The following is a 20,309-nucleotide window of genomic DNA, read 5'->3' as shown; positions in this document are numbered from 1 at the left end:
ACAAACTTAAAGAGGAGATGAAGCACAGATTACACGTGTAGCAGAGGATGATAATTTGTATAACAAGTTGGCATGCTCATCAACACCTAAAATATTTGGACATGGGGACATTAAAAAGGCTTTGCTTCTCCTTCTTGTTGGAGCCCTTCACCAAAAGCTGGAGGATGGATGAAGGTAAAAATAGTAGTATTGTTGTATGATGGACTTTCAACTTCTTGACCGACCAGTTTCTCCTTTTATATACTAGGACAGTAGAGGTGATGTAGTTAACCAGTAGATGTGCTGATGTGTAGTAACATGAGTTTTGCTTATACAAAATTTGTAATGAGGAGAGAATTGTCATTTCTGACTATGCCTTTTCTTCCTTTTTGTGCATATTTCTCTAGACCTATATGATTTGCTTATAGCTGCTTTGACTAGTATTCACATCATATTCCTTTTATCATTCCTTATGTTTGTACCGAACATTCGAGGCCAGTTTGTACTTTCAGAAGTATTCTTGTACTTTTCATCTATGTTTTTCTAAAACTTCAGCGTATACTCATGCATTTAAAATACTGGGAGATCTACATATTTGTCAGATGGTGATCTTGGGGCTGCAAAAAAATCAACTTATGAACCATATAATAATTGTTGCACCCAGAGGGGTATACACCACAAGCAAAGGAAGTAATGGAGGAGGTCTCACTGCTCCAGTCTAGAGGGATCCGCTGACAAATGAGACTGTTTTGGAAGGAGGACCCTCTCTCATGCAAAATGACGCATAATTATACGGCACCCATTTTGTTCCTAGGTGAATTTGGTGAATGGAGATGTTGCTTACGGTCTTACAGAGGAGCTCTATTAATAGTTTTGTGCTGAAGCAGCCTAGTAGAAGGATCTCGCTCAAATTTTGAGCTCAAATGCACATATAATTATAACAATTGGGAAATTTTAAACTTGCTGATAAATAAATAACTCATCTAGATACCAGCAAACATAGGTTTATGTGCCATAAATGAGTTTGACAAGATAGACGAGTTATATCGTGCAACAATATATGTATTAATTAATAATAAAATTATTATTATTATTATTGTTATTGCTATTATTATTATTTTTGGTAAAGATGTTATTGCTATTATTATTATTATTTTAAAAAATTGCGGGGCGGGTCGATCCGGCCCCTTCTTGCCTTTCTTTATTCCCCTCCTTTCTTTTCGCTTGGGCGCGGCCTGGCCCTTTTCCTTTCTCTTCGCCTTCCTCCCTCTCCTCCACGCTCGCTGCAAGAGCAGCGACGCTTGTTCGAGACAGAGGGCAGGATGCAGAGCAGAGCATCCACCGGGGTTTGGTGGTCGGGATCAGGCCGACCACGGCAGGCTGGCAGTGGCATAGGCCATGCGCGGCTGCCGGAGGCCACTGAAAGGAGGCCGAGAGAGTGAGAGAGGAACGGAGAGTGAAATCAGAGAGCCAGCCAGCCAGCCAGCCAGCCTCCCCGGCATCTCGGCCGCGCCTAAGCCCCCGCCGACGGCCCCCCGCTGACACCCTCAAGCCCGCTTCACCCTTTGCCCCCCTCGCCCGTCACACGGGAGACCGGGTTCAATCCCCTGCAGCGGGGCGCTTCTCTGTTTGCCTTTTCTCTTGGATTTTTCCGTCTTGCTTGTCGTTCTTGCTGCAATGATTAGGTTCTCAGTGGGATGATTAAGCCACCGTCGTTTGTCTGAGCTGAGATGTCGTGAACATGGTTTTATCTTGTATGCTTGGTCTCTGTTCTCTCCTCTCGCTCGCGCGGCAACCCAGCTTCGACCTCTCTTGGTACCTGCTCTCTAGCGTGTCTGATTACTTACTTCATTTTTTTCCCGTTCTAGTATTGATAGTTATAGATTGTTAACAGCTAGTGTGGATCTTGTTCAATATGACGCCCAGAGGAAGAAATTCTAGGTCTTTCGAGTGTTACTAATGTATGGCACTCCAGCAGTGTTTCGTGAGTGATGCTACTGAGCTTAGAATGACATCGGTATTTTGTTACCGAACTTTATGGTGCATCTGGAATTCTTTCCATTTTAATCCATGAAATTGTAGGAAATTCTGAATGAATATAGCAGATGCAACTGATTTTATTAAGTCCCCGCAACTTTGTAGTTCATGGAATGCATGGTTTAGCAGATGACGAGAGGAACAATTAGTCCATGCATTTCTGACATCTTTTTGTGGTTAATACTTTCACTGAAGAATCTAAACGATTACAGTAGCGTTTCTTCATTGAGAGATGACACTCAAGTACTTTTCAGGCTATGCACAGACTCTCAGATCACTTTATTTTCCTCCATCAAAATACACTGGCAAATGGCATGACCAATGAGAGCAAAATAAGGATAACGTATTTTGTGCAGCGGTTGTGCGACTTCATAGTTAAACTTGAAGAACTCAACCGAAAAGAGCCAAGAGATTTTACAATGGATGTACAACTTATCCTGCCATTGTAGAATATGCTAGTTTTGCTACCTAGATGGTTTTCCACAATGAATTAACTGCCAAGATATGCATCTCAGCAACCCCAATTACTTGACACGTCATGAGCAGAATGTGGTATGAGACCCCGAAGTTTATGGTTTCCCTCCATATATCATTACTGGCGAATGACATAATTTTGTTAATATGTCATATTTAGAAGGAATCGGAAAACCTCATTAGTGTAATGCTTGAATCAATTCTTTCTCTTTCAGCGAATCAAGCAAACAAATCAGCAATCGCATTAGCTAGATTAACAGGACAAAGCCAAACAGGTAAAAGTTCTCCCGGAGACAGGCATCTGCATTTTGAAGCACACCAATGTAGAACTCCTTCATTGTCTCTATAATCTCTATAATTGCATGAGTTGGTTGAAGCCACGTTAGCCAGATCAACTTCAACCAAAAGGAAAAAAGCGAGATGATCTTTGCAACATAAAGTTTATCTAAGACAGTGAATTGCATTAACCTTTAACTTTCTAAGCATAAGAAAAGAACTAACGAGTGGGTTGTCCAATTATCCTCTTCAATATCACTGTCCTCGCCCTCAGTATCTCGTGGCTACTCTTATCAGCTTGAGTACTGAGATCCTCGACAGTTTTCATGAAAACTTCCGCCCTTTTCCTGATCTCCAACATTCCAAGCTTCACTGTTTCATCCTGTTCTTCTCCAAGAGTGAAGTCGGCCTTTTGCATGATCGACTCAATCTCAATTTCGAGCATACCCACAAGCGACCAAATCGTCTTCAAGTCCTCAATCGACATCTTAGTTCCCTCATTCATTAGGTCTATCAACAACTTTTTACCTTTTAGTTCCCTTCGGTAGTTTTTCCACCGAGATCGCACCACTTGCCAACTGTCCCTATTGAAGTTCGCAGAGCAGCAACGACTGACAAGATCAAAGTGGACACGAAGGCGGTCACAAATATGGCATTGGTCACCCTTCTCCAAGTTTGTGCAGATTTAACTTTCTTGTCAAGCTTCTTCTTACAAGCCTCCAACTTCTGCGACGTCTCTCCCTGCTGCTTATACACCGAGTGAAAGAGCTTCGAGCACTCTTCCGTGAATGGGTCGCCTGCTTCTCTGAATCTCTGGAGCTCCTGCAATGTCCTGACATACCTCTTCCCTCCCACATTCTCTCCTCTCTCTTCCTCAAAGTGCACAAGTGCAAGTCGAATACTCGACTGGCTATCGTGGGCCCGCCTCAGGCAATTCTTCAGGGAAGTGTAGAGATCTAATATCTGTAGGCAATGATTGAAGTAATAATCCACTAAGTGGATCAGCTCTTCGTCATTCCATGTGGATTCAAGAATGATCTTAGCTACTTCATGGTCCATCTCAAGACGGCCAGTGGTCATCTCTCCTAGAGAGTTGACTGTTAGGGACTGAGCCTCGGCACCAAGTGCTAGTGTCCTAATTGCTCTATCAGCTCGGTCGGGTAAGGTCTTGTCCAAATCTTGCAAGCTCAGGTCGACTCTACAGGCAGCATCATAAGAGGTCAGGTCAGACTGTTATCTAGGATCGCTGTCTTCAACTGATGAAGAGTCTACTTCCGTATTCTTGCTAAATTTCCCAACCACTGTATGGATTCAAAAAGGTGAGAAATGGGGAATGCCGACGAAAACTCCAAAACCAAACGCTTTTTCAAATCTAATCAAGGACAGTGCTTGAATTATAACTGTAAATGGATTTGCCAGAAAAAGATATAGCACGACTCACAGACTACTCACAGATTAGCTAAACCCCCTTCTCTTTTTTGCTCTGCTTTTTGCGAGCTTACCTCAGTTTCAGCTGATACGCATAGGAAAGATGATATTGTCTTCACGTCAACTCCTCCAGAAGGACCAAACCAAGCTCAGTCACCGTGCAGACATCAAGAGTCAACTGCAGAAACTGAGATATCCTCCAAGAAAAACAAGAAAAAAGGGGGACTGGGAATTATGAAAGGAACCGAGAAACTGGGAGTGCTACAAAAGGCTGATCACGAGGCGGCCTGATTGGAGGATTGAAGGCTGCGTAGGGGAGTTGGGAAGAAGGAAAAGTCCAGGAGATGAGGGGCTGAGCAATGCGGTCGGCAGTGAACTCAGGATCAGTCTTCTAAGCGAGAAGTTGACTCATTCTCCCATTTTTGTATATCCTCTGTCCTTAGAGCTTAAGTCTTGTTTTCCGTAGTTTCACCAATATTCTGAGGTGCTTTTCGGATACCAAAATCTTCTTTTTCTCTCGTTCTCGGAGTTAGATTTTATGAAATATGAAGTGATATATTACATCTTTATTACGTACTTAAATGTGATTCTTTCTTTCATCGTCATCATTTAGGGGTGCTGATGATTATTGAGGAAAAGACCACCAAAAATCCCAAACTTTATTCAAAATGACAAATTTACCCCAAACTTTTTTTGTGATATGAAAAACCCAAACTTTACAAACCACAACACATTTACCCCACCAAGGGCATTTTCATTTTATTTTTCTATTTTTCTTTTTTTCTTTTTCTTTTTTTCTTCTTTTCTCTTCCCTCCGTCGCCCATGGTGGAGCAAGTGGAGGGAAGCCGAAGTCCAACGAGGGAAGCCGAAGTCCGGCGAGGGCTACCTCGCCAGCGTCGGACGAGTCGCCCTCGACGCCGGGGCGAGGATGGCCTCGCCCGACCCAGCCCAAGGGCTGCTGATGCCTAACATCGATGAGGGTGGCTTTAGCTAGCCCAGGCGAGGGCAACCCTCGCCCAACCCAATCAAGGGCCACCCTCACCCGACGTCGGCAAGGACGGCCCTAGTTAGCTCAGGCGAGGGCAACCCTCACTAACGCTGGTGAGGGCAACCTCACCTGAGCTCGCTTCCCTACGCCATGGTCGGCGGAGGGAAGAGAGAAGAAGAAAAAAAAAGGAAAAGACCAAGTATGCCCTATAGTTTAGAGTAAACGTATCACACGGAAAGAAATTCAAGGTTTTTAATGTCTCGAAAAAAAGTTTGGGGCAAATATGTCACGGTTGACAAAGTTTGGAATTTTTCATGTCACAAAAAAAGTTTGAAGTAAATTTATCGCTTTGAGCAAAGTTTGGGGTCTTTTGTGATTTTTTCCCTAATTAAAATGGAGGTAATTATCACTTTCAATGGCCTCAAAAGCAATGATGGCCAATCTATTAGCCGGAAAAAAAAAATGATTATGTGACAATATTTAATACACCGTTATAATAACAGTCAATTGGTCACACCTAGATTCAAAAGAATAAGGGTATGACATAGCCGTCCTTTCACCAAAGGACGCAGTCTCAATATAACTAAAATCAACATATATATATATATATATATATATATATATATATATATATATATATATATCCATATATCCATGAAAAACTAACTCACAAACTTATGAATCATATACAACTTATACCAAAGAGTTTCCACCACAAAATGTCATCTCCAATAATGGCTACTCAGCCTACTTACGGCTTGCTGAAAAACCTGAAAACAAGTAAATGAGAAGAGTAGGCTACCACGACTCATTAAGTAATACATTTCTTCTAAGCAGATCGAGAAATCACAATGCACATTTAAAACACAACCATGACTCACTTTAACATAATATATATTCATAAGAGAAATACCAAAAACACCAATAGTCCAATCCATTGGTCAATCTCATAAAATGCGTGTCAATGGTCTATTCCATTGATTAATTTCATCAAACCAAACGTCGATAGTCCATTCCATCGACCAAACTCGAATAACATGTCAATAATTCACTTCGTTGACCAACTCTTGCTCAAATGTCTATACATGACCACGCATAACACCCATAACAAGACGACCAAAATTCCCCCCTTGATTAGATTTCCACGGATTATCAATCGGTGGCTCAGCTCACAAGAATATTCTAAACTAAGTATATGCATATACACACACCCATCAAGGTTCATAGAAACATTGAGCATTAACCATCAATCACCAATATTCAATAATCCACCATCAGAATTAGAATTATCTCACAACTCAGGCATTTGATATATGAATATCAATGTGTTCTTCAAAAACCACAAATGTTTCAAGATTCTCTCATAAAAGGTTTCCACAAACCATTTCCAAGCAATCATTCAAACCAAAATCAAAGGATACTTCTCTCTTTCCAAATAACAAAATGGCAGTAAAAACTCGATCATATTTTACATTAAAAAAATGCTATTTATCAACTCATAGCACATATAATCCATAATATTTTTCAAAACATGAGTTTAAAATATAAAGAAAATATAGTGTCACTCATCGGTGCTTACTCAAGCCGACGCCCTCGAATTATTAACAATTAATCAAAAAACAATATCAAAAGATCGCGTAAAAAGATATTCTAATGAACGGCTCGATTATACTACACCTATTTGTTGATAAAACGATACTTACAAGCCAACGAAAAGCTTGCCTCTAGCGGCAACCTATTGTTGTCCGTTAGGCACAACCCACACGCTAAACTTCACCGTGCCATAACTTCCTCCACAAAATTTCGTTTTAAACTATGTTATAGTCCTTAGACAGTTCTCTTGATGCACTATAACAACCCCCACTTAGTCGCCCCAAAACCTCACCAAAATTGGCTAAAATTCAGGCTCAATTTAATTGTAAGGTACTGTTTCTAGAACATGCGTCAAAATTTAAAATTCCGTTTCGGTAAAATCGTAAGTTCAAATCAAGATCTACAAGATATTATAGATTCATAACATCCTAAATTAACATTTCTACAAACATACGGAACTCAATGACTCAAAAATATAATTTTGCCGCACAATCTCCATGAATTTCAACTTTCAAACCCTAATTGTGACAATTCATTCCAATGGACGATTAGCGGCTTCAATCACTTATCGACATTGTAAAACAAAGTTGAGTTGGCTTGATGAGTCATCTAGATCGTGAGTGCACCAAAATTTTCCCCTTTTACTTTGAGCGCACCAAAATTTTCCCCTTTTTCATTTTCTTCTTTATGATTTCTCTTTTTTCTCTCTTCTCTCTTTCTTCTTTCTTTTCCTTGAGTGGGCTCTCTCTCTCTCTCTCTCTCTCTCTCTCTCTCTCTTCCCCCTTAAAAGTGACCGAAGCTCCACTATTCTCCCTTTGTTTCTTTTGACTTTTCTCTTTTTTTCTTCCTTTTGGGCTCACCAGCAGTAGATCTTACATTGAGTGCTCAAGTTACTTGAACTCAAAGGTTGTTAAGCAAAGTTGAACGAGGCTTCCAAAAATTTGCAATAAATTCGATGTTGTTCATGGGCCGAACACCTATTGTCACGCACCGATCCTCGAGTGCGTGCCCATCCCTCGGTAATCAATTAACTTGCAACGTCCTAGGATGCGTTGCCGACCCATTCATTTTAATGCGCATGCGGAAGCGAATAAATAAATCCCCAAACAATAGAAAGATGGGATAGAAAAGCAATGCCACAAATTTCAAAAGCCACAACACACTTTTATATTTATAGAAAACTAAGTTATTCACAAGTCTATAAAAGGTGGAAGAGCTACAAGTCCTCTAAGCATTCGAACCCTCAACCGAAGACTCCGAGGTCTTTGGCTTTAGTGAACTCGGGTCTACCACTACACCACCGGGAGGGTCAGCCGTACCATTGCCAAAAGCAATCTCCAACACTAACATAGGGATCTCAAATTCCAGTAGGGGACCTTCTCTAGGCCCTTCTCGCCTGTGACGATACCACGATCTCTATTGATCGGGTACCATTCGTGATAGTCTCGCATCGGCCCAGACAATGGATCTCACGACTTTGTACACCCAGTCTCCTTGGACCCTAGAAAGAGGAATCAGAAATAACTGTTCAGTAATCTTCTTCAGCTGACCAAAATGCTCAGGGTGGACTGCCATATAAGGACCTAAAAATGTTATCCCACGATAGGGTGAGACGATATCTCAGCAAGTTCACCCCCAAAACTCTGGCTAGGAAGAAAATACGCCTAAAGGCTACCTAAGCACACACGAGATAGATGACTTACATTTACCTCAGCTCCTTCCCGCAAGTCGGTACAATTTATGATCTCAACCAATCCACCCAATTCAGATTGAACCATCGATCAATCAGACAATCAGCTCAATTTGATATCACGATACTATCTATCAAATCAATACCATATATCGATCCTCTGACACCACCACTATTCATAACAGTTGCAATATGTGGTCATAACTCGCTAAAGCTGATATAAATAGATAGATAGCTCACTCATGCTAATAAATATATAGATCGTGTTCACTCAAGCTAATAAAACGATCTTAGCTCACTCAAACTGATATATATATATATATATCGATTGTGCTCACTCAAGCTGATAAAACGATCTTAACTCGCATAAGCCGACGTGTAAAGGGGCTCCCACAAGCTAACAAGCAATATATGGTCTCCCACACTGATAAAACCCCAAGTTAAAAGTACCTAATAATAATAATCGTGTGTAGATACATGGGGCTTGAGCCAAAAACAACATATCTTTCTTTCATAAGATCCTACTAAATATAATAGTCCACAAACACATTTTTGGCGTTGTAAACCGATGCCCGGTATTTTCTAATTAAATACTGAAATTACTCAATTTTGGAATAAATACCCAAAATTCTAATCATCACTCAATTTGCACAAATTAACACTCAATTAAATAAACCAAGCATACCATTACAATCAGCATAAAATTCCAGAACCGGCTATCTTAGTACAATTTCCGAAAATAATAAATAATTAAATAAATACAATTAAATACCATAAATGCAAACTTAGGCCGGAAAAACTAATTAAATACTGAAACGGGCCTAGAAAAATTCCAAACCTATCCAGATAAATAATACAACCTATCTAGTTGCTAATTAAGCCGATCTAACCACCGAACATGTAATAACGAGTAATTAAATTACTAATACGTTCTAACTAACCACATAAACCATACTTAGCCTAAACTAATCAACCTTTAAGCATAATTAACTCTCTAAGCAGAGTTTAATGAGTAAACTCACCGGTTTTGAAATCTGATTAGTCTAAGACGACGGCAAGGCGGAGATGAGTGACAAACTCTAAAGTGACGGCACACTACGAGGTCTGAAAGTGGTCCTAAATGGGCCTCGAAGCCCACGGTGGCTTGCTGGCTTCGGCTTATGTTGATGGGCCATGAGGGCTGCTTGGACGGCTGGCTTGGGCCGAAACGGCAAGGACGGGTGGGCGAGGCTACTGTGGGGTCAAGCGGTGCTCAACGACAAGAGAGCCGATCGGATAGCAACAAAAAGCAAGGTGCAAGTTCGGTTCTATGACCTGGGCACGAACGACGGCTCTGGACCAAGGGATGGTTACGAATGGCGTACAAGCTGGCATGGGCTCGCGGCTGGCGTGCAACTGGCCTAGCTGCTTTAAGTGGTGGTCGACGGCGAGGGAGGGACTGCTGGCTGGTTTCCTCTGCAATTTTGACCTCACAAAACACTCTCTAATGGAGAAAGCAGCTGAGGGAAGAAGATATGGGACAACACAAGCTTGGAGGGGGCCACTTCTCTTCCATTCTATCTCTTTGCCTCCTAGACAAGGCCCCGCATGAATTGGCTGTCTTCCTCAGCCATTTGCAGCTATCAAAGCTTCCCTTAGAAGCCAAGGAAGTGGTCCAAAAGTTGAGGACCAAGGGGGCTACGAATTTGGACTTAATTTCCCACAAATTGGATTCAAATCCTCTCCAATTGTATCCAATTTTGCCCCCATAAATTCAACCAAGGTGTCCTCGACCAAATTGACATTTTTTCTCACCAATAAAACCAACTTGCATCCCAAAAAAGCGATAAAAAAAACGGTCCCCTAAATTTTCCAAGAAAAACGGCCATATTTTAAATTTCTGCCAAAAATCTCGGTTTGCAGAAAAATCTTTGAAGAATGAGTCGACGTTCCTAAAATGAATCGTGACATGACAGAACTTTCAATTTTTGAAATCGGATTCAAATTCGCGGTTAATTTCAATTTGGCGCAATTTTAGCGTGACCTAACCTACTGGGTAGCTTTTAGAATTTGTTGGTGCGATTGACCTATGGTCAATTTATTTCGAGCTATAATGTACATCTTCGATACATTGACGACTCTCCATGGTCGAGAAAATTTTCAAATACGAGCACAGGGTACCAAAACGACAGAAAAATCGCTCTAATACTGATCAATGAGAATTTTACAATCTAGTGGAATCACCCACACTTTAATCACCTATCTCAGTCGAATCGACCTATCTCTGATCTCTAATCAGTTTTTAACTGTGCCGTAATGATCTTTACATATAAGCACGATCAAGTAGTCGATTCTTGATCGAATTATCAGGTCTATTGCATTAAAAGCCCCTAATGGCTACCCCGATAATCTAGTTATCTTGCGAATGATCAACTTAGAAAATAGCATTATAGGCACAGCGATGAAATGCCTCATTTATTTAACTGAAAAACAAAGCCTAGAATTCAAGATGTCACACCTATAGTCATTATTCTTGCCGAAGAAATGTATGTATATATAAGGATCGTGTTATTAGGAAAGTCGCATGTTGTGCATGGCACAGATCAAGTAGAAAATAACTATCTACTCCAATAAAACATAAATCATAAGAAAGATCAGGAGCTAAACCTAAGGCATTGAGATAATGTTATACATGCTAAGATGAATTTACAAAATTGAATTGCCAAGTGAAGTCCTGCACACCTCCAAGAACATCCAAACCCATTAATAGATCTCGTTCAGAGGATCATCATCAAGCTCAATTACATAAGATTCTCATTGTTCAGTACACATGGAGGATCACATACACATTCACTTGCAACCAAACCAAAGAGAAATCAATCATCCATAGGCCCATACCCATTAGAATTAAAGAGGGGGCCATGTACGAGAAGTCAAATCATATATAAATAAATGATCGAATCCTCAAACGCCCTGAAAATGCCTCAATTTAGTCAATTAACATTATTAAATCTCCCTACAAACCACATTGACACTATAAATATTCTATCATTGGTTCGTCTTGCAAAGTTATGGAGACAATTTCGTGAAGAACTATTGTCCAGATACAACCGAACAGTACTTTTGTTGTAACAGTTCACAAGTTCCTGATCTTGTTTAAGAGTTAGCCTAATATTTTATCACGAACATTAATCGCATTAACAAGGTACATAGGGCATAAATCCATAGCCTGCATGTCACTAGACCTAAGAGCCCAAGAGATAAGGTACTTTGTGCTGCAATTGTGCAACTTGATAGTTAAACATGAAGAACTTACCTTTGACCTAAAATCCACATTGTTCAATTGTTTTTTCAAATATTTTGTGTGTTTCACTTGTCTATTTATCTTATTGGTTTTGAGCAAATCCTAAATAATAAAGAGTTGATCGTGCAATGACTACCTTGCTTACATAGTGCCAAGAAGAAACGCATTGATCGTGCTAAAGAGTATGAGTTACAAGGAGTATTTCACAAAGCTAATCAACACTATAAAACAGCAGTTTATATCATGCCTAAGATGGCATATGAGCTAATCAAAGTATGAAAAATACTCCTTGTCATACATTGTGTGGTTAAACTAAGTTAAAGTATAATTTTCTAATGAATTTATCGCATCTTGATTTTTATGGTTGCATGTTGAAGGTCTTAAAGGAGGAGAAGATTTCTTATGTTATTCCCTCTTACAAGGAATTTCTCCCCAAATTTCCCGCATTTGTTGTTTGCCGCATTTCCCCAAATTGCTCGATTCTTGTTCCTCCAAATCAATCGCATTTCCCCTGGCTATTCACATTTATTGTTCATAATAACCCAATTTCCCCAAATTTAATGCATTTATTGCTCATTGCATTTCCCCAAATTCCTTAATTATTGTTCCTCCAAAGAAATGTGGGCAAATCCAGCACTAGACCAGCAAATATGGGCGAATCTAGCGCATGGACCAAAGAAATTTGATCGAATCCAGCATTGAACCAGCAAATTTCAAGCTAGGAATTTTCATGAATTGAGGAATAGATCAGTAATATATTAAAGCACAAAAACAACTTACCAAGTCTAGCCATGGTTGCTTTAGTGCTTTGGAGATATTTGGAAAATGAGGAACGTAGGCATCTTCAAGCAAAAGGCATCAAACCCCAATGTTGTTGTGGAAATATCTCTCATCACTTTGAATAGCTTTAAAAAAATGGAGTTTTTCAACAAACGAAGCTAAAGTCGGAAAGGGTAAAACATCAAACTGTTGGAATTATAAACCTCATTTGCCTAGAATTCTAGGAATTCGCTAATAATTTGAATAGATCCATAGGCTAGGCCTATTAGATAAAATCATTGCGCACGGTCCAATTGGGTCATGGGATCAAGAAGCTTGATGGGAGATTATAACAAGTGATTCTTTCTTTTGAAATTCGAGCCCCTTATCTTGCTCGTTCTCTCTCTTGCTCTCTCTCCATCGACAAATAATGTAATAGAATATGACAGAAGATGACGCAGAAATGCTGAATCTATTAGGTTTCATGACCGGAATGCTTAATGCGACCGTATATTTGGCTGGCTCTTTGCCTTATGTCCGAAGTAGCAAGCCGCCGGAGAAATTGATTATGTTGGCACATATGTCGAGCAAAATTATCCTAGCTTATTAGAAAATCTCATCATGTGGTATTGTCTTCGACTGGCTATTTGCCTTATATTAGAAGTGGAAGCCATGGGAGATGGTAATTATACAGGCAGATATGTTGGAACAAATATTAACTGGCTTATGAGGAAATCTCATACTGGATTTGAGTTTTATGTTCGGTTTTGCACTGATGTTGTTACCATCCTAGTTTATTGCTGTTGATACTTACAATAGTCTCTTTTGATCTAAGTTAATCAAAGATTACTATAGCGACTGATGGAAGATTAAATTTTCAGATGTTGGCCTGACAGGAAATCACACCAGAGTTAACTCTCCTGTTTGCTAACTTTCAAACTGGCTATTCATTTTTCAACTTTTCATTCATTTTGGTTCTGCTTTCAATCAAGTAACTCTGGTGAATGACTGGCGATAGACTCGATGGAAACCTGATTTGACAGCTGGTTTGTATAATTTTAATCTGATTTTATTATCGATTTTATGGCAATATAAGTTCAATTATATTTTATAAAACTGAAGGAAAGTCGAGTGACCACAAAGAAATTTATTTAAAGTTGGGTGAGTTGCAATGCAAAAATATCTACAATGAAAGTCTAATAAGGACACATGTCTTCCGTGTCAATATTACAGTGGTACTAGGTCAAATGTCTGTTGAGATTTTGAACGGCTGGTCAACAGAGTGACCTTGTGGAGAGCAAAACCAAAGTTGTGATCTATGTGCTGAATTTGAAAGTTGAGTGAGATCTATTTGAAAGTCAAAGTTAAATGATGTCTAGTGTAATTTACCCTTGTTCTGCTCTAATGTGTACTGTTTAGTTGGGCTCTGTGTCTGCTACTCTTCCTGATGAAGCAGTGAGATGATATTTGGTTGGTTGCACTTCTACCTTGTGAAGGAAATAGGACTGTAGGTTTCTTGCTATTTCTCTCGTGTTGGTTTCTTTGACCTAGACATGTCTATAGCTTTTATGTTTCCCTTGCACTTCATGCATAGTCAGATGATGCAGTTGACCATGATGGCTACACCAATGATGAACAAAGAGCTGCATTACTTGAATAGAAAAAATAGATTATTGCGCTGGCTTCTTGTGAAGCATCAAGACACAAAACATGGGCTGGAATATCTTACTGAAGAAGATGTGAAGTGTGAACAAAGCAAAATTTCCTCGTAGCTCTATATTTGATGATGATGATGCAGATAAAGAAGTAGATGATGACGAGGATGATGACGACAATGACGAATATGAGGTGGACTGAGAGGAAAGGAAAGAACAAAAAAGGGCAAATCGTCATGTCTGGGGTCATGAATTTTGTTGATTTGATGGGTATTCGGGTCTTGCTTCAGTGTTAGTAAATGCTCATGCTCGTGTTTAGTATTTCTCAAATGCAAAATTTGATTCATTTAATGTGCTTCTGCCATCTACCTGTCGAAAGTAGCCGTAAGGATGAAGGTTTTAGTTCATTTTTGCAGGTTTCTTTTGTCAGTGAGTGGTTTGAAGTACCATATTTAACTAATAACATATACTGAAATGAGAGAGACTATTGCATGACTGCATGTTGGATTTGTGTCTCATGAGCGGGTCAATCTCAAAATCTTCATCTGATTATCAGAACTTCTGAAGTTTGGCATTTCTTCTTTCGATGCCACTTTTGTCTTCGCTTCAGTTCTCATTTAGTATTTAAAGCCAATCCAACCAGAGAGAAGTTTCAACGGCATGACCTATGGTAGATGATAGTTAACAGCTGGTGTGGATCTTGTTCAATGTGACACCCGGAGGAAGAAATTCTAGATCTTTCAAGTGTTACTAACGCATCGCACTCCAGCAATGTTTCGTGAGTGATGCTGCTGAGCTTAGAATGCCATGGTTTTTTGTTAACGAACTTTATGGTGCCTCTGGAATTCTTTCCATTTTAATCCATGAAATTGTAGGAAATTCTGAATGAATACCGTGGATGCAACCGAATTTATTCAATCCCCGCAATTTTGTACTCAACGGAATGCATGGTTTAGCAAATGACAAGAGGAGCAATCAGTTCATGCATTTCTGCCATCTTTTTGTAGTTAATACTTTCACCGAAAGATCTAGACGATTACACTAGGGTTTCTTCATCGAGAGATGACACTCTACTACCTGCACAGACTCTCGGATCACTTCATTTTCCTTCATCAAAATACAATGGTAAATAACATGACCAATGAGAGTAAAATAAGGATAACGTAATTAGTGCAGCAGTCGTGCGACTTCATAGTTAAACTTGAAGAACTAAACTAAAAAGAGCCAAGAGAATTTACAGCAGCCGTACAACTTATCCTGCCATTATAGATTATACTACTTTTGCTACATAGATGGTTTTCCACAATGAATTAACTGCTAAGATGTGCATCTCAGCAACCCCAATATTTCGGCATCCTCAGATTACTTGACACTTCATGAGCAGAATGTGGCATGAGACTCCGAAGTTTTTGGTTTCCCTCCATTTTTTATTACTGGCGATGACAGAATTTTGTTAATATCATATTTAGAAGGAATTGGAAAGCCACATTAGTGTAACGCTTGAATCAATTTTTTCTCTTTCGGTGAATCCAGCAAACAAATCAGCAATCGCATTAGCTAGATTAACAGGACGAAGCCAAATAGGTAGAAGTTCTCTCGAAGACAGGCATCCGCATTTTGAAGCACACCAATGTAGAACTGCTTCATAATCTCTATAATTCCTATATTTGCATGAATTGGTTGAAGCCACATTAGCCAGATCAACTTCAACCAAAAGGAGAAAGGCGATATGATATTTGCAACATAAAGTTCATCTAAGACAGTGAACTGCATTAACCGTTAACTCTCTAAGCATAAGAAAAGAACTAACGACTGGGTTGTCCCATTATCTTCTGCAATATCACTGTCCTCGCCATCCGTATCTCGCGGCTACTCTTATCAGCTTGTGTACTGAGATCCTCGATAGTTTTCATGAAAACTTCCGCCCTTTTCTTGATCTCCAACATTCCAAGCTTCACCGCTTCTTCCTGTTCTTCTCCCAGAGGCAAGTCAGCATTTTGCACGATCGACTCAATCTCAATTTCCAGCTTTTGCACGAGCAACTGAATCGTCTTCAAGTCCTCGATTGAGATATTAGTTCCCCCATACATTATGTCTATCAACACCTTTTTCCCTTTTAGTTCCGTGCGGTAGTTTTTCCACCAAGAATCGCACCACTTGCCGAATGACCCTATTAGAGCTGCCAGAGCATCAGCTAGAGGAGTCACAACAGGTGACGCATGGATCGCGACCGCGACGACCTTGAGGATCGAAGTGGACACGAAGGCGGTCACAAATATGGCATTGGTCACCCTTCTCCAAGTTTCTGCAGATTTAACTTTCTTGTCAAGCTTCTTCATACAAGCCTCCAACTTCGGCAACATCTCTTTCTGCTGCTTAAGCACAGAGTGAAAGACCATCCAGAACTCTTCGGTGAACGGGTCGCCAGCTTCTCTGGATCTCTGGAGCGCCAGCAATGTCCCCACATACCTCTCCCTTTCCACATTCTCTCCTCCCTCTTCCTCAAAGTGCACAAGTGCGTGTCGAATATTCAACTGGCTATCACGGGCCTGCCTCAGGCAATTCTCGAGGGAATTGTAGAAATCTAATAGTTGTAGGCCATTGTTGAAGTAATACTCCACTAAATCGGACAGCTCTTTGTCTTTCCATATGTCTTCTTTGGATGCAAGAAGGATGTTAGCTAGTACACGGTTCATCTCAAGAACGCCAGTGGTCGCCTCTCCTGTAGAGTTCAATGCTAGGGATTGAGCCTCGGCACTAGCAGCTAGTGTCCTAATAACTCTATTAGCTTGATCATGCAAGGTCTTGTCAAAATCTTGCAAGCTCCGGTCGGCTCTACAGGCGTCTTCATAAGAGGTCAGGTGAGATTGGTATCCAGGATTTCTGTTTTCCAATGATGAAGAGTCTTTACTAAACATCCCACCCATTGTTTGCGTCCAAAAATGTGAAAAATGGGGATTGCCCAAAAGCTCCAAAACCAAACCCTTCTTGAAGTTTTGCTAAGCAAGCACGGTGCTTGAATTATATCTATGAATGGTAGGCTACGGTGGAAAATTGCCCCAAAATATCAGCGCTCAGATTTACCAGAAAAAAATGTAGGACTAACAGACTCAGCACAGATCAGCTAAAGCCCCTTCTCATTTTTGCTCTTCTTTTCGTGATCTTACCTCAGTTTCAGCTGATGCCGCAAAGAAAGGACCAAACCAAAGCTCGATCACCGTGCAGACACCGAGAGTCAACTGCAGCAGAAACTGAGATCTACTTCAAGAAAAACAAGAAAAGGGGGACGTGGAATTATGGAAGGAACAGAGAAGTTGGCCGTGCTTCAAAAGGCTGATCTTGAGGCGGCTTGATCGGAGAATTGAAGGCTGCGAGGGGGGCTTGGGAAGAGGAAAGGTCCAGGAAATGGGAGGCGGAGCAATGCGGTCGGCAGTGACCTCAAGATCAGTCTTCCAAGCGAGGAGGTTGACTTTTTTTCTTTTTTCTTTTTTGAGCAAACGAGGAGGTTGACTTGACTCTCCCATTTTTTATATCTCCTCTGTTCCTGGTCTTTGTTTTCAGTAGTTTCACACGCCAATCCAACCAAAGAATGGCCACAACAATTGCGGTGTCCTTTTCGTACACCAGATTTTTCTTTTTCTTGCGCGTGGGCCCGGCCCGGCCCTTTTTACCGCCTTCCTTCCTCTCCTCCACGTTCGCTGCAAGAGCAGCGGCGCTCGTCCAAGACAGTGGGCATGATGCAGAGCAGAACAGAGCAGAGCAGAGCGGCCAGCGGGGTTCGGTGCTCGGGATCCGGCCGACCGCGGCAGGCTGGCGGTGGTGGAGGCCATGCGCGGCTGCCTGCCGGAGGCCATTGAAAGGGGGCCGAGAGAGTGAGAGAGGGACGGAGAGTGAAACCAGAGAGCAAGCGAGCGAGCCTCGCCGGCAGCTCGACCATGCCCTAGTCCCTGCCGACGACCCCTGGCCGACGCCCTCAAGCCCGCTTCACCCAGGTCCGACCTCTCTCGGTACCTGCTTTCTGGCGTTTCCGATGACTTACTCCATTCTTTTTTCCCGTTCTAGTATTTATAGCTATAGATTTAGTAGTACTTGCAGCTCACGGGCAGCATGCGGGTCATCCACTAGTTAGATTCGATGGAATAACTTTTCTTGACGGTCTAGAAGATAAGTTCAGCTGAAGAGGGGTTTTGGGGGGGAGGAGAGAGAGAGAAAAGGATGTCTCTATATGACCGTGCGCTTTTGCTGAAGCCTCGTGTGGAGAAGGAAGCAACTGATGGAAGATTTAATTTTGCAATGTTGGTCCGGCAGGAAAATCACACCAGAGTTCGCTCTACTGTTTACTTACTTTCGAACTGGCTATTCATTTTCAACTTTTCATTCACTCTGGTTTTGCTTTCAATCGAATAACTTTGGTGATTGACCGGCGAAGAACTCATTGGAAACCTGATTCGACGGCTGGTTTTTATAATTTTAATCCGATTTTAATATTGATTTTTCTTGGCAGTATAAGTTCAATAATATTTTACAATACCAAAGGAAAGTCGAGTGACCAAAATGAAATTTATTTAAAATTGTGTGAGTTGCAATGCAAAATTATCTACAATGAAAGTCTAATAAAGACACGTTCCTTCTGTGTCAATATTACAATAATACTAAGTCAAATTTCTAATGAGATTTTGAACGGCTGGTCAGCAGAGTGACCTTATGGAGAACAAAACCAAAGTTGAGTGATCTATATGCTGAACTTGAAAGTTGAGTGATCTATTTGAAAGTAAAAAGTTGAGTGATGTATAGTTTAATTTACCCTTGTACTGTTTGGATGGGCTCTCTATCTGCTAATCTTCCTGATGAAGCAGTGAGATGATATTTGGTTGGTGGCACTTCTACCTTGTGAAGGAAACAGGATTGTAGGTTTCTTGCTATTTCTCTCGTGTTGCTTTCTTTGATCTAGACATATATAGAGCTTTTATGTTTCCCTTGCACTTCAGGCAGGGTCAGATGATGCAGTTGACCATGATGGCTATGCCAATGATGAACAAAGAGCTGCATTACTTGAATAGGGAAGATGGATTATTGCGCTGGCTTCTTGTGAAGCATCGAGACACAAACTATGGGCTGGAATTTCTTACTGAAGAAGATGAGAAGCGTGAACGGAGCAGATTTCCTCGTAGTTCTCTATTTGATGATGAGGATGCAGATAAAGATGTAGATGATGATGAGGATGATGACGACGACGACGAATATGAGGTGGACCGAGAGAAAAGGAAAGAAGAATAAAGAGCAAATTGTCATGCCTAAGGTTGTGAATTTTGTTGATTTGATGGGTATTCAGCTCTTGCTTCAGTGTTAGCAAGAGCTCATACTCGTGTTTAGTATCTATCAAATGCAAAATGTGATTCATTTTTTGTGATTCTGCCATCTACCTGTTGAAATTGGCTGTGAGAATGAAGGTTTTAGTTCATTTTTGCAGGTTTCTTTTGTCAGTGAGTGGTTTGAAGTACCATACTTTAACTAATAACATATACAGAAATGAGAGAGACTATTACATGACTGCATCTTGAATTTGTGTCTCGTGAGCGGGTCAATCTTGAGATCTTCATCTCATTATCAGAACTTCTGAAGTTTGGCATTTCTTGTTTCGATGCCACTTTTGTCTTCTCTTCAGTTCTCGTTTAATATGTAAAGCCAATCCAATCACAGAGCAGTTTCAACAGCATGACCTGTGGCAGATAATAATTAACAGCTGGTGCGGATATTGTTCAATGTGACACCCGGAGGAAGAAATTCTAGATCTTTCAAGTGTTACTAACGCATCGCACTCCAGCAATGTTTCGTGAGTGATGCTGCTGAGCTTAGAATGCCATGGTTTTTTGTTAACGAACTTTATGGTGCCTCTGGAATTCTTTCCATTTTAATCCATGAAATTGTAGGAAATTCTGAATGAATACCACAGATGCAACTGAATTTATTCAGTCCCCACAATTTTTGTACTCAACGGAATGCATGGTTTAGCAAATGACAAGAGGAGCAATCAGTTCATGCATTTCTGCCATCTTTTTGTAGTTAATACTTTCACCGAAAGATCTAGACGATTACGCTAGGGTTTCTTCATCGAGAGATGACACTCTACTACCTGCACAGACTCT

The 20,309-nt window shown here is 40.7% G+C and overlaps 1 protein-coding gene across 1 annotated transcript; it reads left to right on the top strand.

Moving 5' to 3' along the window:
- The first annotated feature begins 18,976 nt into the window (after positions 1-18,976).
- Positions 18,977-19,440, top strand: LOC120287067 (protein FAM50A-like). Its single transcript, XM_039299737.1, has 2 exons — positions 18,977-19,070; positions 19,152-19,440. Exons 1-2 carry the CDS (start codon positions 19,024-19,026, stop codon positions 19,438-19,440), a joined length of 336 nt encoding a protein of 111 aa, XP_039155671.1. The 5' UTR covers positions 18,977-19,023.
- Positions 19,441-20,309: the final 869 nt, after the last annotated feature.

This window comes from Eucalyptus grandis, chromosome 8 (assembly GCF_016545825.1).
Source record: "Eucalyptus grandis isolate ANBG69807.140 chromosome 8, ASM1654582v1, whole genome shotgun sequence".
NCBI lineage: Eukaryota > Viridiplantae > Streptophyta > Magnoliopsida > Myrtales > Myrtaceae > Eucalyptus > Eucalyptus grandis.
This window is presented reverse-complemented; position numbering and strand designations above follow the sequence as displayed.